The sequence below is a fragment of the Bufo gargarizans genome, unplaced genomic scaffold, assembly GCF_014858855.1.
Source record: "Bufo gargarizans isolate SCDJY-AF-19 unplaced genomic scaffold, ASM1485885v1 original_scaffold_1345_pilon, whole genome shotgun sequence".
NCBI lineage: Eukaryota > Metazoa > Chordata > Amphibia > Anura > Bufonidae > Bufo > Bufo gargarizans.
Window position 1 is genome coordinate 276658 of NW_025334318.1, and position 22497 is coordinate 299154.

The 22497-nt window shown below is 43.7% G+C and overlaps 1 protein-coding gene across 1 annotated transcript in view; it reads right to left on the reverse strand.

Moving 5' to 3' along the window:
- MYO1H (myosin IH) overlaps positions 1 to 22497 on the reverse strand; it is a 157396-nt gene that overhangs the window by 100009 nt on the left and 34890 nt on the right. Inside the window, exons 11-15 of the mRNA XM_044273928.1 lie at positions 22138 to 22243; positions 17209 to 17289; positions 12860 to 12951; positions 12354 to 12448; positions 9456 to 9502 (exon numbers count right to left, since the gene is read on the reverse strand). Coding sequence (XP_044129863.1) covers positions 9456 to 9502; positions 12354 to 12448; positions 12860 to 12951; positions 17209 to 17289; positions 22138 to 22243 — 421 coding nt within the window. The remainder of the gene's footprint in view (positions 1 to 9455; positions 9503 to 12353; positions 12449 to 12859; positions 12952 to 17208; positions 17290 to 22137; positions 22244 to 22497) is intronic.

The window sequence follows — 22497 nt, forward strand, 5'->3', positions numbered from 1 at the left end:
GTGAAACTTTTAGAGACTGAGTGCCCAAACTGCAATCCAAAACCCACTTATTTATAGCAAAGTGCCAACACAGCAATTTAACCTGAATACCAATATAGTATATCTTCCATGTACTTTATCATCTAGTTATAATAGCCTACCTGCATTCAATGTGCTGCATGTGCTGTTCATAGTGCCCCCTGTGCTGTGATGAATGACAGGAAAATTCTAAGGCATATTGGCACACCATAGACTCTGAGCGCCACCTCTGGCACCTGTGCCTTAGGTTCGCCACCCTAGAACAATAGTCTGGTAATGCTGGAAGTTATAGTCTCACTTCGTATACCCCTCTTTCGAGAATTGGCCAAACTGCAGCAGAACAGCCTGCCTGAATTCAGCCTGCCTGTTAAAGTAGCCTAATAACAGTCTGGACATTCTGGGTACTGTTCTCTCCTCTTACATCCATCTCTCTGTAATGTATATTGATGCCCTCTCCCTGTAATGTCCAGTTGTGTCCAATAATAACAGCCTGGACATGCTGGTGGTTGTAGTTTTCTCTTCTTCTACCCCTCCATGTATTGCCCAGAGATTTGCGGTTCCTTTGTCACTGTCATGATGTTCTGCAGAATAGAGGGGGGGGGGGGTGTATTAGACTTTGTTCATATCTGCGCTAGGGACTTTCAAGGTTCTACTCTTTAAAAGGAGCACAAAAATGAAAATCCAGTGTCCAACATTTATGACCTGATCTGCAACTGAAGCCCCTAACACAGATGGGATCAAAGCCTTATGTGTTCTGTGGCATCAGATGTTCTGCAGCACTGGAGTTATGTATTATGAGGTCCTGCAGCAGATGAGGTGTGTATTAGGAAGTTCTACAGTAGCTGAGGTGTGTATTGTGAGGTCCTGCAGCTGCTGGGGTGTGTATTAGGAGGTTCTACAGCAGATAAGGTGTGTATTAGGATATTCCATGTCAGCTGAGGTGTGTGTGTTATTAGGTTCTGAAGCAGGTAAGGTGTGTATTAGGATATTCCGCAGCACATGAGGTGTGTATTAGGATATTCCACAGAAGATGAGGTGTGTATTAGGATATTTCGGCAGCAGCTGAGGTGTCTGTTAGGAGGTTCTGTAGCAGCTGAGGTGTGTGTTATTAGGTTCTGCAGCAGCTGAGGAGTGTGTTAGGAGGTTCTACAGCAGCTGAGATGTGTATTAGGTTCTGGAGCAGCTGTGGTGTGTGTTAGAAGGTCCTTCAGCCGCTAAGGTGTGTATTATGAGGTTTTGCAGCAGCTGAGGTGTGTTTTTTTGGATGTTCTGCAGCAGCTGAAGTGTGTTAGGCAGTTTTGCAGCAGCTGAGGTGTGTATTATGAGGTTCTGCAGCGGCTGAAGTGTGTGCTATGAGATTCTGCAGCAGCTGAGGTGTGTGTTAGGAGGTACTGCAGCAGCTGAGGTGTGTATTCTGAGGTTCTGCAGCAGCTGTGGTGTGTGTTAGGAGGTTCTGCAGCAGTGAGTGACTGGATTAAATCCATTTCTATTCTGTGTCTGCACCTTGTAAAATGTTTTAAAATAAAATTTATTAGTAAATAAGGTAGCTTTTAATTATTTATACAAGGGGGGGCTATCTACCTAATCTGCCTGCGGCACCAAAATACCCTGTCCTGGCCCTGTTCCTCTGCCAGCACGCATCGCACTGTGACCTGACTGAACAGTCCGGACCTTACCTAATCCAGCAGCGTCCCCAGTTCAGGCTCCAGTCTAACATTGTGAAGACCTGCACCAGGCCCTGGATGCACTCTGCCACAGTGACACCATGGCTACAGCAGCACAAACAGTAAAGCAGTTTTGGGGGAGAGACTAAACAGCAGCAGGCACAGTTTATAGGATGATATGACACACTAAATAATAGGCAGCAGCTGGCACAGTCCATTGGGGAAGGATTGCACACTATATAAAAGGTAGCGGCACAGTTTATTAGGTAATGTTAGGTGCACACTTGCGATCAGATTCTGGTATTCTGTTCCAGCGTAGCCAGGGCAGGTAGTGGAAGGGCCTAGGGGTGGGTAGACGGAAGGGCTAGGGTGGGAGCCCGATTCATATTCTTGCTATGGGGCACAATGATTTCTATGTACACACCTTCACGGGTTCCATGTGGTACATTACCTTGTCACTACAGTTCAGCCATTTAAGTCCTCATCCTCACTAGCATGTATGGGTGCCATGCTCTATGGTTTTCTCCATTGCTCTCACAGACTCCCTGACCCTGTAGAGGTGGAGCTGTACAGAGCAGTGGCCAGAAGATGATCAGATCTATATCCAGAGCTGCAGGGGCTCTGGTGTCCCTTTTGGGTAAGGCAAGAAAAATCCACCCATGTCGCACATAGCTAAGACCAGCCCTGAGCACCATTTACTTTAGCAGTCTTTTGCTGTCCCTGTCCCAACTATTTGGAGATGCATTGCTGCTGAATTAATTTTTTTCATGTCTCACTTTTTGAACATCTGACATGTTCTATGATCTATTTTGTATAAAATATGGGTCTGTGATTTGCAAACCATTGCATTTTGCTTCTATTTACATTCATTTACATTTTTCACGCTGTCCCAAATTTTTTGGAATTGGGGTTGTGTGTATATATTATTCTGCACTCAATTCCCCTTAATGAAAAAGTGAAAACAGAATTTTAGAAATGTTTGCAAATGTAGTTTAGTTTGGTTTGCAAACTAAACTTTCACATGGTCAAAGTATTCAGACCCTTTGTTATGACTTTGAGATTTTTCTAGATCCTCAATGCAGTACACCTGTAAGTTCAGTTGATTGGACATGATAAAGTCTCACAGCTGACAATCCATTTCAGAGCAAAAGCCAAGTGTCACGGCGGACGTACACTTAGTATCAAAGATAACACACCAACCAGGCTCTGGACGAGAGACAGGAGAAGGGTCACCTCCTAGCTTATCCCTGACCTCTTTCCCTGCACTGCTCAGCCCACAGTAAACCTTGAAGGTAGGTGTACTAGTGTCCTCCAGCCTGGGCTAACAAAAACCCTGAACTCCCTAAGATGGTGAAGTGGGGAGATAGGAGCAGTCTGCTCGCACAGAACCTGGATGGACAAGAAGACACAAACAACCGAACAAGCAATGACACTTATCTCTGAGAGCAGGAACAGACAGCCAACCTTCTCTCCAAACTTCCCAGACAGAATGAACAGTATAATCCGCTCAGGGCACTGGGCAGTGTGCTATTTAACCTAAAGACCCCACCCAGTGCACCTGAGAGAGGCGGATCCAGCACGGCTCCAAAGAAATCACTAAACTCGTGCTGCTATCCTGGCTGACCTCCGCACATGGTCAGAGTGGGGCATGACAGTACCCCCCCCCCCCTTCTACGGGTGACCTCCGGACACCCCGGACCAACCTTATCCGGATGGGACCTATGAAAGGCCCTCACCAGTCGGCTGGCGTTGACATCAGATGCCGGAACCCACATCCTCTCTTCAGGACCGTATCCCCTCCAGTGCACCAGGTACTGGAGGGAGCCCCGAAGAACTCTCGAGTCGAGAATCCTCGACTAGAACGGGAGGAGGAGGCAATGGCGATGGTACCACCGGTTTAACATATTTTTTTAGCAAAGACCTGTGGAAGACATCATGGATCCTCCAAGTCTGCGGAAGATCCAGCCGAAACGCCACCGGATTTATCACCGCAGAAATCTTATACGGACCAATAAATCTTGGACCCAGTTTCCAAGATGGCACTCTCAATTTGATATTCTTAGTGGACAATCACACCAGATCACCCACACATAGGTCCGGACCAGTCACACGTCTCTTGTCAGCCATTCGTTTATACCTCTCACCCATCTTCTCCAAATTCCCTTGAATCCTCCGCCAGATGGAGGATAAGGCAGAAGAGAATCTCTCCTCCTCTGGCATCCCAGAGGAACCAGTCCCAGAAAAGGTTCCAAACTGAGGATGGAAACCGTATGCGCCAAAAAATGGCGACTTACCCGTGGACTCCTGCCTACGGTTATTCAATGCAAATTCTGCTAAGGACAAGAATGAGGACCAGTCCTCCTGATTCTCAGCCACAAAGCACCTCAAGTAGGTCTCCAGGTTTTGATTGGTACGGTCCGTCTGACCATTCGACTGTGGATGAAAAGCCGACGAGAAAGAAAGTTGAATGCCAAGCCGAGAGCAGAACGCCCTCCAAAACCTGGAGACAAACTGCGTGCCCCTATCAGAGACCACATCCGAAGGAACACTGTGCAATTTCACAATATTATCTACAAAGATCTGCGCAAGAGTCTTAGCGTTAGGCAGACCCGTTAGTGGTATAAAGTGAGCCATTTTACTGAAACGGTCGACTACCACCAAAATCACTGTTCTCCCGGAGGAACTCGGCAGGTCCGTAATAAAGTCCATGAACAAATGCGTCCAAGGACGAGATGGAATAGACAATGGAAGAAGTGAACCAGGCGGTCGAGTATGAGCAACCTTTGACCGAGCGCAGGTTTCACAAGCTGTCACGTAATTCTCAATACTCTTACGTAACCCTGGCCACCAGAACCTCCGGGACACCAGATCACAGGTGGACTTACCATCAGGATGTCCAGCGAGAACAGTATCGTGATGTTCCTTGAACACCTTGTATCGTAGGCCCTCAGGAACAAACAACCTCCCTGGAGGACACGAACCAGGAGCCCCCTCCTGAGCTCCCAATACCTCCATCTCCAATTCAGGGTACAGAGCGGAGACCACCACCCCATCCGCCAAAATCGGCGCCGGATCTTCTGAATCACCTCCCCCAGGGAAGCTGCGAGACAAGGCATCTGCCTTGACGTTCTTGACCCCTGGGCGAAAGGTAACCACGAAATTGAACCTGGTAAAAAACAATGACCATCTGGCCTGTCTAGGGTTCAGACGCTTGGCAGATTGCAGGTAGGCCAAATTCTTATGGTCTGTATACACCGTAACGGTGGGACGCCCCCTCTAACCAGTGACGCCATTCCTCAAAGGCCAACTTGATAGCCAATAATTCCCTATCTCCAACATCATAATTCCTCTCGGCGACCGAGAGCTTCCTGGAGAAGAAGGCACACGGGACCCACTTGCCAGGAGAAGAACCCTGCGAAAGCACCGCCCCAACCCCCACCTCTGATGCATCAACCTCCACCACGAATGGCTGAGATACATCCGGCTGCACCAGAATGGGAGCAGACGCAAAACGCTCCTTAATGGCCGAAAAGGCCTGCAATGCCTCATCCGACCAGACAGAGACATCAGCGCCCTTCTTGGTCATATCAGTAAGGAGTTTGACTAGGGTGGAATAATTCAAAATACATTTTCTATAATAATTCGTAAACCCCAAGAACCGCATCAAAGCTTTCTGATTCTCCGGTCGGTCCCACTCCAGAACTGCCTGGACCTTTTCGGGGTCCATACGAAAACCGGAATCAGAAAGCATGTATCCCAAGAATGGAAGCTCTTGCACCGCAAACAAACATTTCTCTAGTTTAGCATATAACTTATTCTCTCGAAGGATCGTCAAAACCTGTCTCACACGATCCTGATGGGTCTTCAGATCAGGAGAATAAATTAAGATGTCATCTAGGTAAACTACTACGAACCTCCCCACCAAGTGATGAAAAATATCATTGACGAATCGCTGAAATACCGCTGGCGCATTCGTCAACCCAAAAGGCATTACCAGGTTCTCAAAATGACCCTCGTGCGTATTGAAGGCCGTCTTCCACTCATCCCCCTCCTTGATCCTGATCAGATTGTATGCTCCCCTCAAATCCAACTTGGAGAACACCTTGGCTCCAACAATCTGATCAAAAAGATCAGAGATCAAAGGCAGGGGATATGGATCCCGGACTGTAATACGGTTCAACTCCCGGAAGTCCAAACACGGTCTCAGAGATCCATCTTTCTTCTTCACGAAGAACAAACCTACTGCCACTGGAGACTTAGATGGTCTGATATGACCCTTTGCCAAACTCTCGGCGAACATACTTTCGCATGGCCTCTCTCTCGGGTTGAGAGAGGTTGTAAAGCCGAGACTTAGGCAACTTAGCCCCCGGAATAAGATTCACTGGACAATCATAGTCTCGATGAGGGGGCAATTCCTGAGCCCCACCCTCCGAAAAGACATCCGAAAAATCCGAGAGATACTGAGGCAAGGCCGTAATGGACACTTCAGCGATAGATGTGACAAGACAATTATCCGAACAAAACTTGCTCCAACCAATGATTTGTCTTGCTTGCCAGTCTATAATTGGGTTATGTCTAGACAACCATGGCAACCCCAACACTATTGGCGCTGACAAATCCTTCATGACAAAACAAGAAATAATCTCAGCATGTGAATCACCCACCCTTAAATGAATACCATGAACAATGTGAGTAAGGCTCCTTTGAGAAAGAGGGGAAGAATCAATTGCAAAAACAGGAATCTCGTTCTCTAACGTGCAAGTACTTAGTCCCAGGTCCTGAAGAAAAAGAAAGTCAATTAAATTCACCCCAGCACCACAATCAAGGAAAACATCAACAAACACATTTCTAGACTCTAGCGCCACCATAGCTGAAAGGAGAAAACGGGAACTGCAGGGAGCTTGCATACCCGTCTGCTCCACCACACCATTCATACAACCAAGTATGAGGGGAGGTTTTTTTTTCCTTTTTCTTTTTCTCTTCTACCTGTGGTTTAACATAAGGACAAGAAAAATAAAATGACCCTTCTTCCCACAATAGAAACATAGATTGTGCACTTTTCGAAAGTCTCTACTATCAGAATGGCCAGAAATCTGACCTAACTGCATGGGTTCCTCCCCTACCCCAGAGTAACAAGCAATATCACCCTGGGCAGCTGGTGAAACAAAACCACACGCGGGAGGAATCCCCTGCACCGAGGGACCCTTACACCTCTCTCTGATACGTCTATCCAAGCGTATAGCCAAAGACATTGCATTCTCCAAAGTATCTGGGTATTCATGAAAAGCCAGGGCATCTTTCAACCTTTCAGATAACCCCTGACAAAACTGACTACGTAACGCGGGGTCGTTCCACCTCGACTCAGTAGCCCACCTCCTAAACTCTGTGCAGTAAACCTCAGCAGTATGTTTACCCTGTAGTAAGTTACGTAATTTTGATTCTGCCATCGAAACTCGATCTGGGTCATCGTAAATCAATCCCAAGGCTTTAAAAAAATTCCTCCACCGACCGGAGGGCCAGAGAACCGGGCAGCAGAGAAAAAGCCCAGGATTGCGCGTGACATGATGATACCCACCCTCTGATCTTCATTACCTGAAGAAAATGGGCACAATCTAAAGTACAACTTACATGATTCTTTGAAGCGAAAAAAATCATCAGTACCCCCTGCAAATTTCTCAGGAAGAGCGACTTTAGGCTCCCCAAAAATTTGACCTGTACCTGTTGCCAGCACCTTCTGACACTGTGTTACCGAACTACGCAGATCCGCAACCTCTAGGGATAAACCCCGCATGCGGTCAACCAGTGCATCAATTGACGCCATCACAAAAGCGCTAAGCAATGGCCGTCACAGTGTGGCGGATTATAATGTCACGGCGGACGTACACTTAGTATCAAAGATAACACACCAACCAGGCTCTGGACGAGAGACAGGGAAAGGGTCACCTCCTAGCTTATCCCTGACCTCTTTCCCTGCACTGCTCAGCCCACAGTAGACCTTGAAGGTAGGTGTACTAGTGTCCTCCAGCCTGGGCTAACAAAAACCCTGAACTCCCTAAGATGGTGAAGTAGGGAGATAGGAGCAGTCTGCTCGCACAGAACCTGGATGGACAAGAAGACACAAACAACCGAACAAGCAATGACACTTATCTCTGAGAGCAGGAACAGACAGCCAACCTTCTCTCCAAACTTCCCAGACAGAATGAACAGTATAATCCGCTCAGGGCACTGGGCAGTGTGCTATTTAACCTAAAGACCCCACCCAGTGCACCTGAGAGAGGCGGATCCAGCACGGCTCCAAAGCAATCACTAAACTCGTGCTGCTATCCTGGCTGACCTCCGCATATGGTCAGAGTGGGGCATGACACCAAGCCATGAGGAGGAAACTACTGCCTGTAGAGCTCAGAGACAGGACTGTGTGGAGACAAGAGCACAATAGTCACTCTGGCTGAGCTCCAAAGATCCTGTGTGCAGATGGGAGAAACTTCCAAAAGGTCAACAATCACTGCAGCATTTCACCAATCTGGGCTTTATGGCAGAGCGGCCAGATAGTAGCCTATCCTTAGTAAAAAAAAAAAAAAAAGCACCTAAAGGACTTTCAGACTGGGAGAAACAAGATTCTCTTGCTTGATGAAACCTAGATTGAACTTTTTGTTTTGGCCTGAATTTTAAGCGTTATGTTGGAGGAAACCAGGCACTGCCCAATACTCCCTACAGTGAAGCATGGTGGTGGCAGCATCATGCTCTTGGTTGTTTTTCAGTGGAAGATAAACAGAGAGAAATCAGAGTTGAGGGAAAGCTGAATGGAGAAAAATACAGAGATTTTCTGAATGAAAACCTGATGTAGAGTGTCCAAAGGCTTACCTTCTGACAAAACGCCCTAAGCACACAGCTAAGCTGTCCACTGATGGTTCCCATCCAACCTGACAGAGCTTGCGAGGCTCTGTAAAGAAGAATGGCAGAAAATACCCAAATCCAGGTGTGCAAACCTTTGGCATACCCAAAAAGATTGGAGGCTGTAATCACTGCTAAAGGTGCTGCAACTAAGTACTGAGTAAACGGTCTGAATACTTATGTGGATAAGCAAAGATTTTGAATATTCTGTTTTTCCTTTGTAATTATGGGGTGTTACGTGCAGAATGATGGGGAATTTTTTTTATTTTTTTATTTTAGCACAAGACTGCAATATAACAATATCACAAAAAAAATGAATGGATCTGAATCCAAATGCATTTTAAATATACAGTGATCCCTCAAGATACATTTGGCCTCAGTAAAGAACCTGTATTGATTGTCTAAAAGGTCCTATTTACAATACAGTGTGGTACTACATGTCCTGTACTGTGGGAGGTCAGGTAACAGCGGCTCCAATTTATTCTTCTGATATACTGTGCACTATACAGGCCCTGAATAATCTCCTGTCCTCATCATAAAAAGTGATTTACAGATTCCAGCAGCTATTCATAACTGTTATATTTAAAGGACTTGCTGTATCACTCTTTATCTGCTTATTTTTCATAAATCTTAATTTCTCTTATCTTGGGATGACATTTAGGGGCTTTGGAACCAATTACTAGTTTTCCATAGAGTTGTGGCCTCAAGTTACAATAGTTTCAACTTACAATGGTTGTCCTGGAACCATCTAATAGTGTAACTTGAGAGACCACTTAAGGCTTAATAAAGAATATTGTAAAGTATGTAAATTTACATTTTTACAACTACTATGATCATGCTAATAGTATGCTACATAGTATAACTATGTATATGCCTGCTTACCTCCTTGAGATTCCTGTAAAGCAAGTCATTATTTTTCTCCAAAAATCCTAAATAAAAAAATGAAATAAATATTTTAACTCTGAAATAAAAAGCAAGAGGTTCTGCAAAGCTATTAACAACTAATTACCAATAATACAGCAAATATTGAGGACTAAGGGGTTTGTACAAGGGTTTATATTGATGACCTATCCACAGCATAGGTCATCAATATTAGATCAGTGGGGGTTCGACTCCTGGCACCCCTGCCGATCAGCTGTTTGAAGAGGAGACGGCGCTTATGCGAGCGCTCCTTCCCATTCATTAATGGAATCAACTCTTGTAATTACACTGCGCCGCTGCTGCTGCTTCTGCAAGCTAGACGACATGCAGTGTAATATTGAAGAGGAAGCAGCGTTCACACAAGTGCCACCTCCTCTTCAAACAGCTAATTGGCGGGGATGCTGGAAATCAGACCCCTGCTGATTTGATATAGATGAGTTATCCAGGGAATAGGTCATCAGTGTGAACCCCCTGCACCACTCCTTTTAAGCCTCAGATGATGACAATACTTAATACAACATGTGTTTCTTAGCATTTACACCAATTTTGTATGCATAAGGAAATAGTGACACAATACCTAAAGGCCTTAGGGGTTGTTACACTAATGCTAGCAGCAGTCGGTCCCCCAAGCCTACATCCAATTTGCGTTGGCTAAATCAGGGGTTCCCTGGTTTTCACCCTTTAACCTCCTTACAGGGATTTGTTCTTTACTGTAGGGTATTCCCATGTTACAATGTCATACTAGTCATGGTTTGGCGGCGGTATTATAGTACTATAGTACCGTAGAAGTCCAGAGGGGAACATAAGAAGAAAGTCAATAGCAAAAACAGTCAAACAACATCAAACACCAGAAAACAAACTGCTAGAGAAATAACTATAATTAGGTGGCATCCATAGAATAGGATCAAAGTTTTAAGGGATTGTGCCACCATTAAATATTAAAACTAGTAGTTTTGTAATTCAAGGGAGTCTGTCACCTGCGACCTTGCTATTCATAGCCATGCATAGACACATAGCTGTCGTTCACCTGACCAAAGCACTGTTTTTCTTTTGCTGATCCAAGGCTCTGCTTCCGCGTTATAATACTTTTTCCTAATATGCAAATTATGTTTTTGGTGCAACAAGTGTGTCACCGTTGCTGTCACTGCATCCAAGCTTCACTCCTTTCGGTGGCCAGTCCGTCCCTCACTACTTTGCCACTGCCTAGCCCTGTCAATAAAGAAGTGGCACGGCTGGCCAAAAATACAAGCAGAGCTTCGATGCAGTAACAGCAGCGGTGACATGTTTGTTGCACCAAAAACATAATTGGCATATTAGGGAAAAGTATCATAACTCAGTAACAGAGCCTCAGATCAACCTAAGCTTTTCAATCATGTGAACTACAGCTATGCAAATGGTTGGATAGGGAGGTCACTGGTAATAGACTTTCTTTCAGTTTTTAGATAATATCTTCGATATAATGGTGCCCCCTGGTGTTTCATCTGTATAGTAACGTGCACGTCCATCTACTGAGTTGGTCACACATGTTCAGTTCCATTTTTCAACTACCACCAGGGAGAAAGCAATAGCAGAAATGACATTTTGAGCTGTAATAGAGAGAGAGAGAGAGAGAGAGAGAGATGTAACGGAAAGCACACCCCCACCTGAGCTGCTAGCCTAAAGAGGATCTAGAAGAGCAATTGGAAGAAATAAATGAATGGGGAGATCTCTGGGTACATGTGAGCTACAGAGCTGGTTGTAGCTTTGTTAGAAAGGTATTGTCATGTACTATGTGATGTCTGTTTTAAATTTTAATTTTTTTACATGACTCAGGGCATAACCCCTAAATAAATAAATAAACCATTTCACCTTAGGCACTGGTTGACTTGGCCAGTTGCTACTGTGTGGGACAGCTGGAATGGAGCTTTCTAACAGGAACATGATAGGCGGGCACTGCTGGTCAGTGTGGGGATAACGTCTGAGATGTAGTGCTGTAGCCTGGTATGGTTACTGGCAGGGGTGTATAACCTGTGTGGCTGGATAGGGCGCACCACTTCTCCCCAGTAAAGGGGAGTTCTGTGTCTGCAAAATTTTTCCTGGAGGCAGCACTACTGTATATCCCATATCTACACCCAATATATAAAACTTGCAGGAGCCATAATATCAGCTAACCTAGAATTGCAATAAAATAGCAAAACATGACAAAATTATATTATAAATAATATATATACCGGTATATGTTTTTTAAGCATTCATAGCTGTAGAGACATCAACTGTAACCTTTACAACCTTCATAAAAGACACCAGAGCAAACACAAGGGGCTTTATAGAAAAAATAAGAAGGGGGAAAAAACTAAGGAACTCATGAGAATAGAAGGATCAGAAAAAGGGATAAAGCGGTCATTCATGTTGGGCAGCCCCCAGAACCCCAATGGTCATTGGTTTTGGGATACATGTAGTTAAGAACATACTAAGAAAAACCAACATTTTTCATCTGTTTGCTACCTTATAGATGTATAATAATTGCTTGCTTGAATATGTATTATTCTCAATTATATATCTTAACTATCCCTGATTCTTTTACCTCAGACTCTTCTTACTATTGTAATTTTGTCTGCCATAGACATAAAAATAATAATTTTGATTGATGTTTAGCAGCAGCCGGGATTGTGGCATTGAAGGCTATTTGAGAAGTGCCAAACAGGTTCTAGAATGTGAAGTGGTGAAGTCTATGAATACTCATTTTTTATCAATAGTCTAAGAAATAACTTTCTCACAACTAAGTGCACACAAATCAGTAAAAAAGGAAAAAAAAAATAGATATTTTTTAAAATGTAATTTTTGCTACACTTATGGAAATCAATACCGCGTCTTGCTTACCTACAGCACAATATGTAACTTCTCCCGCATAGTGGATTAACTGGAAATCTACCCAGTCTATTGAAATCCTGGCTCCAGGGCCGGCAAGTTTGCGGCTGTGAAGTACACATCAGATGATCAAGTATCTCAGCAGTACTACACAAAAAGCTGCTACTGTACATGTAGAATAAAACTAATGAAAGCCATTTCTGTCTTCAATCAGTCAATGAAAGAAAACTAGATGGCACAAGACAGGTCACCATGACATGGTGCGGTAGTAGAGTTGACGTAGGAGACAGTGCTATGTTTTTTTCTATTTTAGTGCATATGAGGAAATAAGCCATCTACTGTAGGTTAACACCAACTGTACATACAGTATTCTATAAATGCATTGTAGTCTGTGAGGTCTTATATGTTTCTTATATGTTGTCTTTTCTGTGAACAATTTTTGTTAACATGCTTTTACTAAAAGTTTTTATACCTCTAGATAATAATATAATCCTGAAGACCAAAGATCTTGTGCTTACGTCGTAAAGTGAGGGTGATCTCCAACCTTTTCTTCCAGCTTTGCTAGAAAGCTAAGATCAGTGGCTTCCCCGGGACGCAAACATTCTTCATCCTACAACAGAAGCAGAGGCAACATACTCAATGGCCTAGATTTACTAACTTATCTGCTCCTACAATCTGCACTTTTTGTACAATTTGATGCAACTAGGGTTTCTGACATTTTTTGTCCTGCTCAAAAAGGTGATGGAACTTAGCAAATTAGTGTGTTTTTGTGTGAAAGGGAACATGGCCTAAGATGTGGCTTTTGCGTCAAAATTGCACCATAATTCTGGTGTATAATGCTGTCTCAAAGTAAGTGTCTATCTCTGCTCCACATTTATTATCCAACCTGAGCTGGATACAAATCTACTGCAACAGATAAACCATAGCCTGTTAGATATCATCCTAGGGTAAACCTTCCAATACGGATCTGACAGGTCATGAATGTATAAAGCACTGGTATGTACAGGGACATATAGTACTTGCTATACTGTACATTGGTATACACCACCTAGAGCTGTGGTACTCACTCTCTGGCTGTTATGAAACTACAACTCTCAGCATGCCCTGACAGTCTCCACATATTGGAGATCTTGGAGATCTAGTCATATACACTGCTGCAAAGATATTGGCTAATATAGAAACAGGGCCGTTTCAAGAGGCGGGCGAGGGGTGCGACCGCACGGGGCGCTTCCCTCAGGACAGAAGAGGGGGGCGCCGTCAGCAGGGCTAAGGGCCGGAGGGGGGCCCTTTCTGTCCAGAGGCAGCAGGAGTGGAGATGAGCGCTACCATTGTGGAAGAGCTCATCTCCAAATTTATTTGTATCACCGTCCTCAGGACAGCGATACAGATGAACAGTTCGGAGGAGCAGGGGAAAGGCGTCTCCCTTACCCCTTCACTGACAGCAGCATAAGGTAAGTATATGTGTTTATTGTTTTTATTATTTATAGTATACTGTGGCAAGAAGGGGGGTGGGGGCCCTATGAACAGGCACAATATGGAGAGGCACTATGGAGAAGAGGGGAAGCACTATGGGGGCCACTATGGAGAAGAGGGGAAGCACTATGGGAGCCCTATTTACTGGCAAAATATGGGGGGCCACTATGGAGAAGAGGGGAAGCACTATGGGGGCCCTATATACTGCCAAAATATGGGGGGCACTATGGAGAAGAGGGGGAAGCACTATGGGAGCCCTATATACTGGCACAATATGGGGGGCCACTATGGAGAAGAGGGGAAGCACTATGGGGGTCCTATATACTGCCATAATATGGGGGAGTATTTTATACTGTCACAAATTATAGGGGCACTATGGGCACCTAAGCTCAACTGGGGGCACTAAGTGTATTTTCTAGTGGCACGCAGTACAGGTCATTGGAACACATGAGGGCATTCTGGGAACATTGGCTCTACTGAGGGCACTAAGAGATTTTATTTAACTTTTTTACTGACACAACGGGGCATTTTTTGCACTGGCGCACACAATAAATAGAATTATTACTACCAGGGGCATTATGGTGGGCTTTATTACAACTGGGAGACTATGGGAACATTATTACTTCTGGGGCACAATTACTGTTGGGGGCACTGTAGGAGCACTATTGCTACTAAGTACACTCTGGCACAGAATTATCACTATTGTTGGGATTTGTGGGAGCACTATTACTGTGGGGGCACCCTGGCACAGTATCAGCTTAGCACAGTTATTTTTGGGGGACATTATGGTTATACTATTAGTGTCAGGGACACTATTTGCTGGGTGCAGTTATTTTTTGGAGCATTGTGTTCCAATAATTATTGAAGGGGGCGCTATCTGTGTGTAATTTGTATTTTTATGGGGTTTATCATTTTATGCAGTATAGTTTTGGGGGTGCATAATGGGATGTTGAGAAGGTGGGATGATGATAGAAAAGTATGAAACTAAGATGTCTGTCAAACTCTGCAGAGAAAAGAGATGGCTGAAAGAAATCATCATGGCAGTCTGGTCTGAATTGAGAAGATAAAGAAAGAGAACATCTACATCAAAGGAGATATCACTGGATGTAAGAGGTATGTGGGGCTGTATTAGGCTACTTTGACAACAGTGTAAGTGATTCCGGCAGGCTGTTCCAGCTGAGAACAGCCTGCCGGAATTCACTGGATCCGGCGCTGCTGGATGCAGACTGAATGCCCGCCACCCCCATCAACTACAATGGGGTACGGCAGAGATCCGGCCACAATCCGGGAGGGGCTACTTTTTTTATGTTTGCCCTGTTGGTAAATTTCCCTATATAGAAATCTATATAAAGGACATATGTATGTATGTTCTGTGATCACTCAAAAACGCAACCATCGATTTCAATGAAACTTGGTATACACATCCCTTGCTACCTGAAAATAAATCTTGTAGGAGTCACAGCTCTCTAGGACAGGATATTCCCCAAGAAATGACCTGCAGTAGCCAATACAAGCCTGCAAGTCTTTCTCTTCATATCCCAACTGCCATACACACGGTCACATGTCCCTTATCAGCCAATAGAAGCTCGCATGGCCCTTAGTCTCCACATACACACAGTTTTACTCCAGGTTTCCATAACAACCCAGCCATTTTTCTTCACTGCTGTAGGTCATCTTCAGGCAAGGGCTACACGATGACATGTGTCAGGCAACCTTGATTTGGTCTACATATGAACCCTACACACGTAGAGGCTTAAGAATGTTTATTTACATTTAGTCATTGACTACTAATTGCCTCATCTTGCCATGTGTTTTTCTTATTAATAATACTTACCTTTTATTAATTGATTTAGTTTATTATTTCTATCTAACCACGCGGGATTATCAACATGATACTTTTATAGATAAGGTAATTACGGACGCGATGATACCAATTATGTGTACTTTTATTTTTGTTTTCATTTTTTAATGACATATATGAACGGATATGAGAAAAGACAATTTAAATTGAAATTTTTATTTATAAATATTTTTTTTATTTACACTTTTTTTTTGGCAACTATCGGCCACTGTTAGGGATAAGCGAATAGACTTCGGATTAAACATCCAAAGTCGATTCGCATAGAACTTCGTTCTAATACTGTATGGAGCAGGAGCTCCGTACAGTATTAGAATGTTTTGGCTCCGATGAGCCGAAGTTATAAGCAATAACTTCATAGCCAATACATTCTAATACTGTATGGAGCTCCTGCTCTGTACAGTATTAGAACAAAGTTTTATGCGAATCTATTCGCTCATCCCTAACAGCGGCCGATGGTTGCCATGGCAACGTGACGTCTTACAAAGGCGTCCAGACTGCCATGTACCTAAGGCTGATCAGACCCTGAGGGTCTGATCAGGCTTAGTGCAAGTGTAATACAGAGTATTGCAATAGATGACTATTGCAATGCACTGTATAGCCATCAGGCCCACTGGATCTTAAAGATCGCTCATCCCTAGCCGCTGCCATTGCAGAAGCGGTGACCCAATGGAAGAGAGAGTGGGCTCCCTCCCTCTCAACCACATGGATGCCGTGGGCGGCTACTGACCGCGGCATCTATAGCGTTAAACGGCCGAGATCGGTGCCAGCACAGATTTCGGCCGTAGCAGCAGTGTGTCAGCTGTAAATTACAGCTGACACTCTCTGCTGATGGCAGTGGCTTTGTTCCTGAGCAGCTGCCATTACAGCCGGCACAGAAGAAAATGCGGCTGAAGGCATCAGAAACAATGGGGGCATATGAACGACAATGGGGCATCTGGAGGCACTGAAATTATCAGGGGGCACAGTGGCAGTCATGCCTGATTTCAGGCTTCAATCTCCAGCGTGGAGATCACAGTCTAAAACTGGCATTTTCTCAATGAAACGCTCAGATTGGTTAGTCTGCAGAGACCACACTGATTGGTCCCTTGCCGGCTTCCCCAGTGTCACAGATCCGGTAAGCAGATTGGACGTGACTGTACGTCCAAATGCAGTAAATTACTTGCAATTTGGATGCAAAGTTACGTCCAAATGCATGCAGGGGTTAAGGAGATAAATACATTATTAAATAAATATTTTGTTTTTTCATATAATCACCAATATTTTATAAAATATCAACAAATGTTTTGTTGTAAAAGTCTGAATTTGATATTTAGGAGCCCTTACGACAAGATATGATGAGCACATTCTAACTCCTGCTTAGTAACAGACAATGTGGGTCACAACATCCCTCATTATTTCATAGAAGTTCTACAAGTACTAATCTCAGCTTCATGGGACCGCAGAGCTTGATTACAGGCTCGTGATTACTTTTTGTATAATGGAGGAACAGGAGGAATTGTCAGCAGGATTAGAGACTAAAGTGTTATATATTACCATTATAGCGATGATTCCCTTGTGCTTCTCTTCAATTAAGTCACAAATAATTTTGTTGTCAAAATACTGCACGGGTTCCCACTGTTAAGAATGAACACATTTATTAACTTTTGTCCATATCAAATATCATATAGCTGCAAACTGTACTTTAAAGGGGTTCTCCGGGAATTAAGAAAATGGAATTAAGTAAAAATTACTTTATTATAAATATATTCCCAAATACCTTTCATTAGTTATAATGGCTCGTTTTGTCTAGGGAGCAATGATTAGGAGAAACAAAATGGTCGCTGTCCTATTAGTGCACACAAAGCCTGTCCTTATCATACAGGAGGACAAGTTACTTCACAACACTGACGTAAAGAGCTGCCTCATCCTCCTCTCCTACTTCTCAGGGATTATGATCCTGAATACAGATGAGAAGATCTTCAGCTGAATCTCTGAAGGAATGGAGTGCATGAGGAGACATAAGGTGCAGAGAGGATGGACAAGACAGACTGTGGTAATGTGGGTCTGTGGTAATGGAGACTGCATACACGTGCTGCTGCTTATTAGCCACATCTGCCCGTGAGCTCCATTCCTACAGATATTCAGCTGAACATCATAATAAACTGTATTCAGAATCATAATTAGAGATGAGCGAATCAATGTTGACAAAGTAGAATTAGAAGGAATGTGTAGAGTGGCCCTGTCCATTGTGAGTAAACCCAAAAACTTGGGTGGTATAGGCTTCACGGACATAGTAAATCTATACAAGTACATTTGACTAGGATATTAGATTGGTATAAATTCCCTTCATACAAATTATACGTACGAAGGCCCCTCTCTCAATATGGTTCACAACTTCCTTCTTGACAGGTTCACAACTTCCTTCTAACCCTTTGGGAACATCCCTCCCCGCTTCTCAGTTTGGGTGATTTTTTGGGCCTAAACAGGCCCTTCAAAACCACTGGGACTGGCAACCAGAGGATACTAAATAGATACAAGGTGGGTGATATGCTGGTGGATGGTACTTTTCCAGAATTAGATGTTTTACAGTCCAAAATTTCACAGATTAAGATTGATCCGCAGACTTATTCCCAGTTTTTATTCAACTTTAAAAATATACCAGTAAAAGTTATGACACACATGTTAGAAAGAGAAATCATGATCTCGAAAGATTAGCTGCACACACAGCAACCATACCGAAACTGATTTCCAACATCTGCAAAATACAAACAAAACATCTAGAGCAGTGGTTCTCAACCTTTCTAAAGCCGTGACCCTTTAATATAGTTCCTCATGTTGTGGTGACCCCCAACCATTACATTTTTTTCCTTGCTACGTCATAACTAATTTTGCTACTGTTATGAATTGTAATGTAAATATCTGATATGCAGGATGTATTTTTATTGCTACAAATTGAACATAATTAAAGCAGAGTAATTAATCACAAAGACAAAATGTTGGGTACCCCTCAAATAAATAAATCAGTGGTGCTTCAAGTCCCCCCCAAATAAATAAATCAGAAGTGCTCAGGGTCCCCCAAATAAATAAATCAGCGGGGCTTCAGGTCTCCCCCAAATAAATAAATCAGCGGTGCTCAGGGTCCCCCAAATAAATAAATCAGTGGTGCATCAGGTTTCCCCCAAATAAATAAATCAATGGTGCTCAGGGTCCCCCAAATAAATAAATCAGTGGTGCATCAGGTTTCCCCCAAATAAATAAATCAATGGTGCTCAGGGTCCCCCAAATAAATAAATCAGAAGGGCTCAGGGTCCCCCAAATAAATAAATCAGCGGTGCTTCAGGTCTGCTTAAAATTTAAGCAGACCTGAAGCACCGCTGATTTATTTATTTGGGGGACCCTGAGCACTTCTGATTTATTTATTTGGGGGGACATGAAGCACCGCTGATTTATTTATTTGGGGGACCCTGAGCACTTCTGATTTATTTATTTAAGGCTTAAATAAATAAATCAGAAGTGCTCAGGGTCCCCCAAATAAATAAATCAGCGGTGCTTCATGTCCCCCCAAATAAATAAATCAGAAGTGCTCAGGGTCCCCCAAATAAATAAATCAGCGGTGCTTCATGTCCCCCCAAATAAATTAAGCCTTGCTCAGCCAAATAATTAAAATAAAATTAGCCAGGCTCAGCCAGGCTCAATTAAATCATTGATGGCAGTGGTGCTCAGCGGCGGTGTCATTAACGAAAAAACTCGGACCTCAGCAGACAGGCGGCCCGACTTACCCGTCCAGACGTCAGGCTCCTTCAAGCACAGGCAGTGATAGGACATCACTTCCTGTGAGCGAGGATAAGGGGCCGCTGCCGTTGTGCGGGCGACCCACAATAGGAAGCCGCAGGCGACCCCCCAGAAAGGGCCGATCGACCCCCAGGTTGAGAACCACTGATCTAGAGGGTCAGACTCCCGCATATATTGACGCGTGGGAAAGAGAACTAAATATCAAGCTTTCTAAAGATGATATTTTAAACATATACAAAAACTCATGTGGGCCATCTAGATGTATTACTATGCACGAGTCTTCATACAAAGTAGTTAGTAAATGGTACAAAACTCCAGTGGTCTTACACGCTATGAACCCCCTTATACCCGCATCATGCTGGAGATGCCAAAGGGAATCAGGAACATATGATGGGAATACACCTTGATAAAACCATTTTGGATCAAAGTGAAAATGGTAATAGACAAAGTATGTCCGAGATCTCCGTCCTTGACACCACAACTACTATTTCTAAATGTACTGCCTGTCAATGTCACTCTCTAGAAACAGATGATTCTAATTGCTAAAAGCATGATACCACTATATTGGAGACAAACAAAGGCGCTTTGACACATTGGATGCAGAAGGTGGGTCAGTTAGCCAGGCTGGAGTGTAACGGAACACCTGGCACCCCGACTGAGTACCTCCGTTGCTAGATGCTCCTAGTGCTTTCCGAGGACTCCAAGCACTCCACTTGACACCGTACGCACTGCAGACCCCACGAACCGCCGTAGCTTGGTTGGGGTCTCACCGTCCTCCACCCACGCTGGACCTACTACAAGGCTCCAGGCTCCAGTGGGTGAACCTCTCCTAAAACCAGAGATCAGGAACAGCTCTTACAAGAGCTAGTAGTTATGCAGGGGGAGTATAGCAAATCTTCAGCGTATAGCAATCCCCCAGTTTGATCAGTTATCCAAACACCAGTCTCAACATGATGAAGGATAAAACAGGAACACTTTATTGAGGGTTACCCGCCTGTATTTATGCAGGCCCCCATCTGGTGGACACGCCCCCAGGGGACCAGAATGGAGACTGTGACACACAGAACAGATACAACACATCCCCACAATGCATCATGGTTTCCTCCTCTCTGCCCCAGAGACAACCGAGGAATAATCCAATTATCTCTCAGGACAGAAATCACCATTTAAACACACAATGTCACACCCTCCCAGCAACCACAGACATTTAACATATCCCCAGATAGCTCAAGTCTGAGTGCATATCATTAGGCGAATGGCACTCAGACCACACAAATACAATTAAACTAGCCATCTGGGTACCCTCACATAACAAAATACAATTCCAAAGACAGATTTAAGCTGTGCGGCCGGCCTGTCTTCTTTAAAGTTTGTATGGGCCATAAACCTGAGGCAGGAGGCTGGCAACCAGCCCCCTCCAAAACACAGTGGCGAGGTTGGTTTCGTCACATGGAGGAACTGGGATCAATTACAAGAGCGTGCGCGGCCAGATATGATAGGATCTGGGAACCATGGCAGAATTTTACTAGAAGCCATGATATTCATCAATTTGTGACAAAGTAAATTTGGAGAACTATCATTTCACTTGAGTTCAAGGGAACTTCCTCGCACATCTCTATATATATTTTGACCCTTTTTTGCATAAGGCATTCAAGTTGATTATAATTAACACCGTAATTTACAGGTGGATTTCTTTGTTAAGAGACAGTTAATTGAGATAGATAGCTCCTTGCTTAACATGGAGACGTGTATAATTTAACTCATGCGTCCTTTATTTTCCATGTATGTAACAATATAAATTTTATGCCTTTGGTTATAAAAATAAATAAATAAATAAAATGAGGCAGACAATAATTATCTGTGAGCTCCAGTTGTGGATTATATGATCAGACTGCAGCTGCACTGAAGGAACATAAGCAAAAATATGCAAACCTGAAATCATATAGTATACATTTCCAGAAGACCACTACAACAATTTGGGATCTGTGGGGATTCGCTCTGGTAGTTAGGACTAGCGGATGCAGTATAGAGGCAAAGTACACAGTTCTTAAATCAAACAGCGGTGTTTATTAACACATTGGTGTATAACAAAATGCTGATAAGGTGTATCACAAAACGCAGGTGGTTTGGTGTCTGTTCACACACAAGGAAAGTCCATAAACAATAAAAGTCACCTTTTCTCCTGGGTGTTAATTCACACCCTGTTTAGCAGTTCAGCCTCATCAAGTCCATAGGCGGCCTGTTCACCTTTAGAGGGGCCTGAGTCCTCCAGCCAGGCTCAAACCTCAAATCACAGCACAGCCCTCAGTTCACAGCGCACAGACTCCTGAGCTCCACTGTCAGAGGGAGGGAAATCCACCACACCTGACAATGCTGGCTGGTTTTTATGCCTGGCAAAACCCGGCCTGGAACATGGGGAGTAGTCACCCACCCAGCACTTTGACTACTCCCAGTAAGAGCTGTCCCGGAACAGCTATGACAGCCATGCTAAATCTCAAGGTGTCAATTGGCAACAGCTGCTGCTGACACATAAAATACTGGCTCTTACTTCACCGAGGCCAGGAACCTGGATGACACATACCTTTCATCCACGATGATTCCAGGTACCTTCTTACAGAACATAATTTAGAAAGAATTGCTACTATTGCTATAACAAATATTCCCCAAAAATATGCAGATATTGTACAGTACCTCAATTCCCTCTGTTTCATATTCTTCTTGCTCTGCCTTTAGTGTCATATCAATGAAGAGCTGCTGCAGTTTTTCATTGCAGTAATTAATGCAGAACTGCTCAAAGCTGGAGAAATTGATACAGTATTACAATGAAATTAAAATATATATAATATATATATATATATATATATTTACTATTAGCAATAAAAGTAGAAATAATAACATCATATTTTAACTGTATGACTTAAAGGGTTTATGCAAGAATGGGGGGAGGGGTGGACCTGTGAAGGAAAGAATGTCCGGTTTGACATCAGTGCAGCCAATCACTGCCCATGGCAGAAACCGAATTCACTTGCACCATGTAATCATTTGTCACAT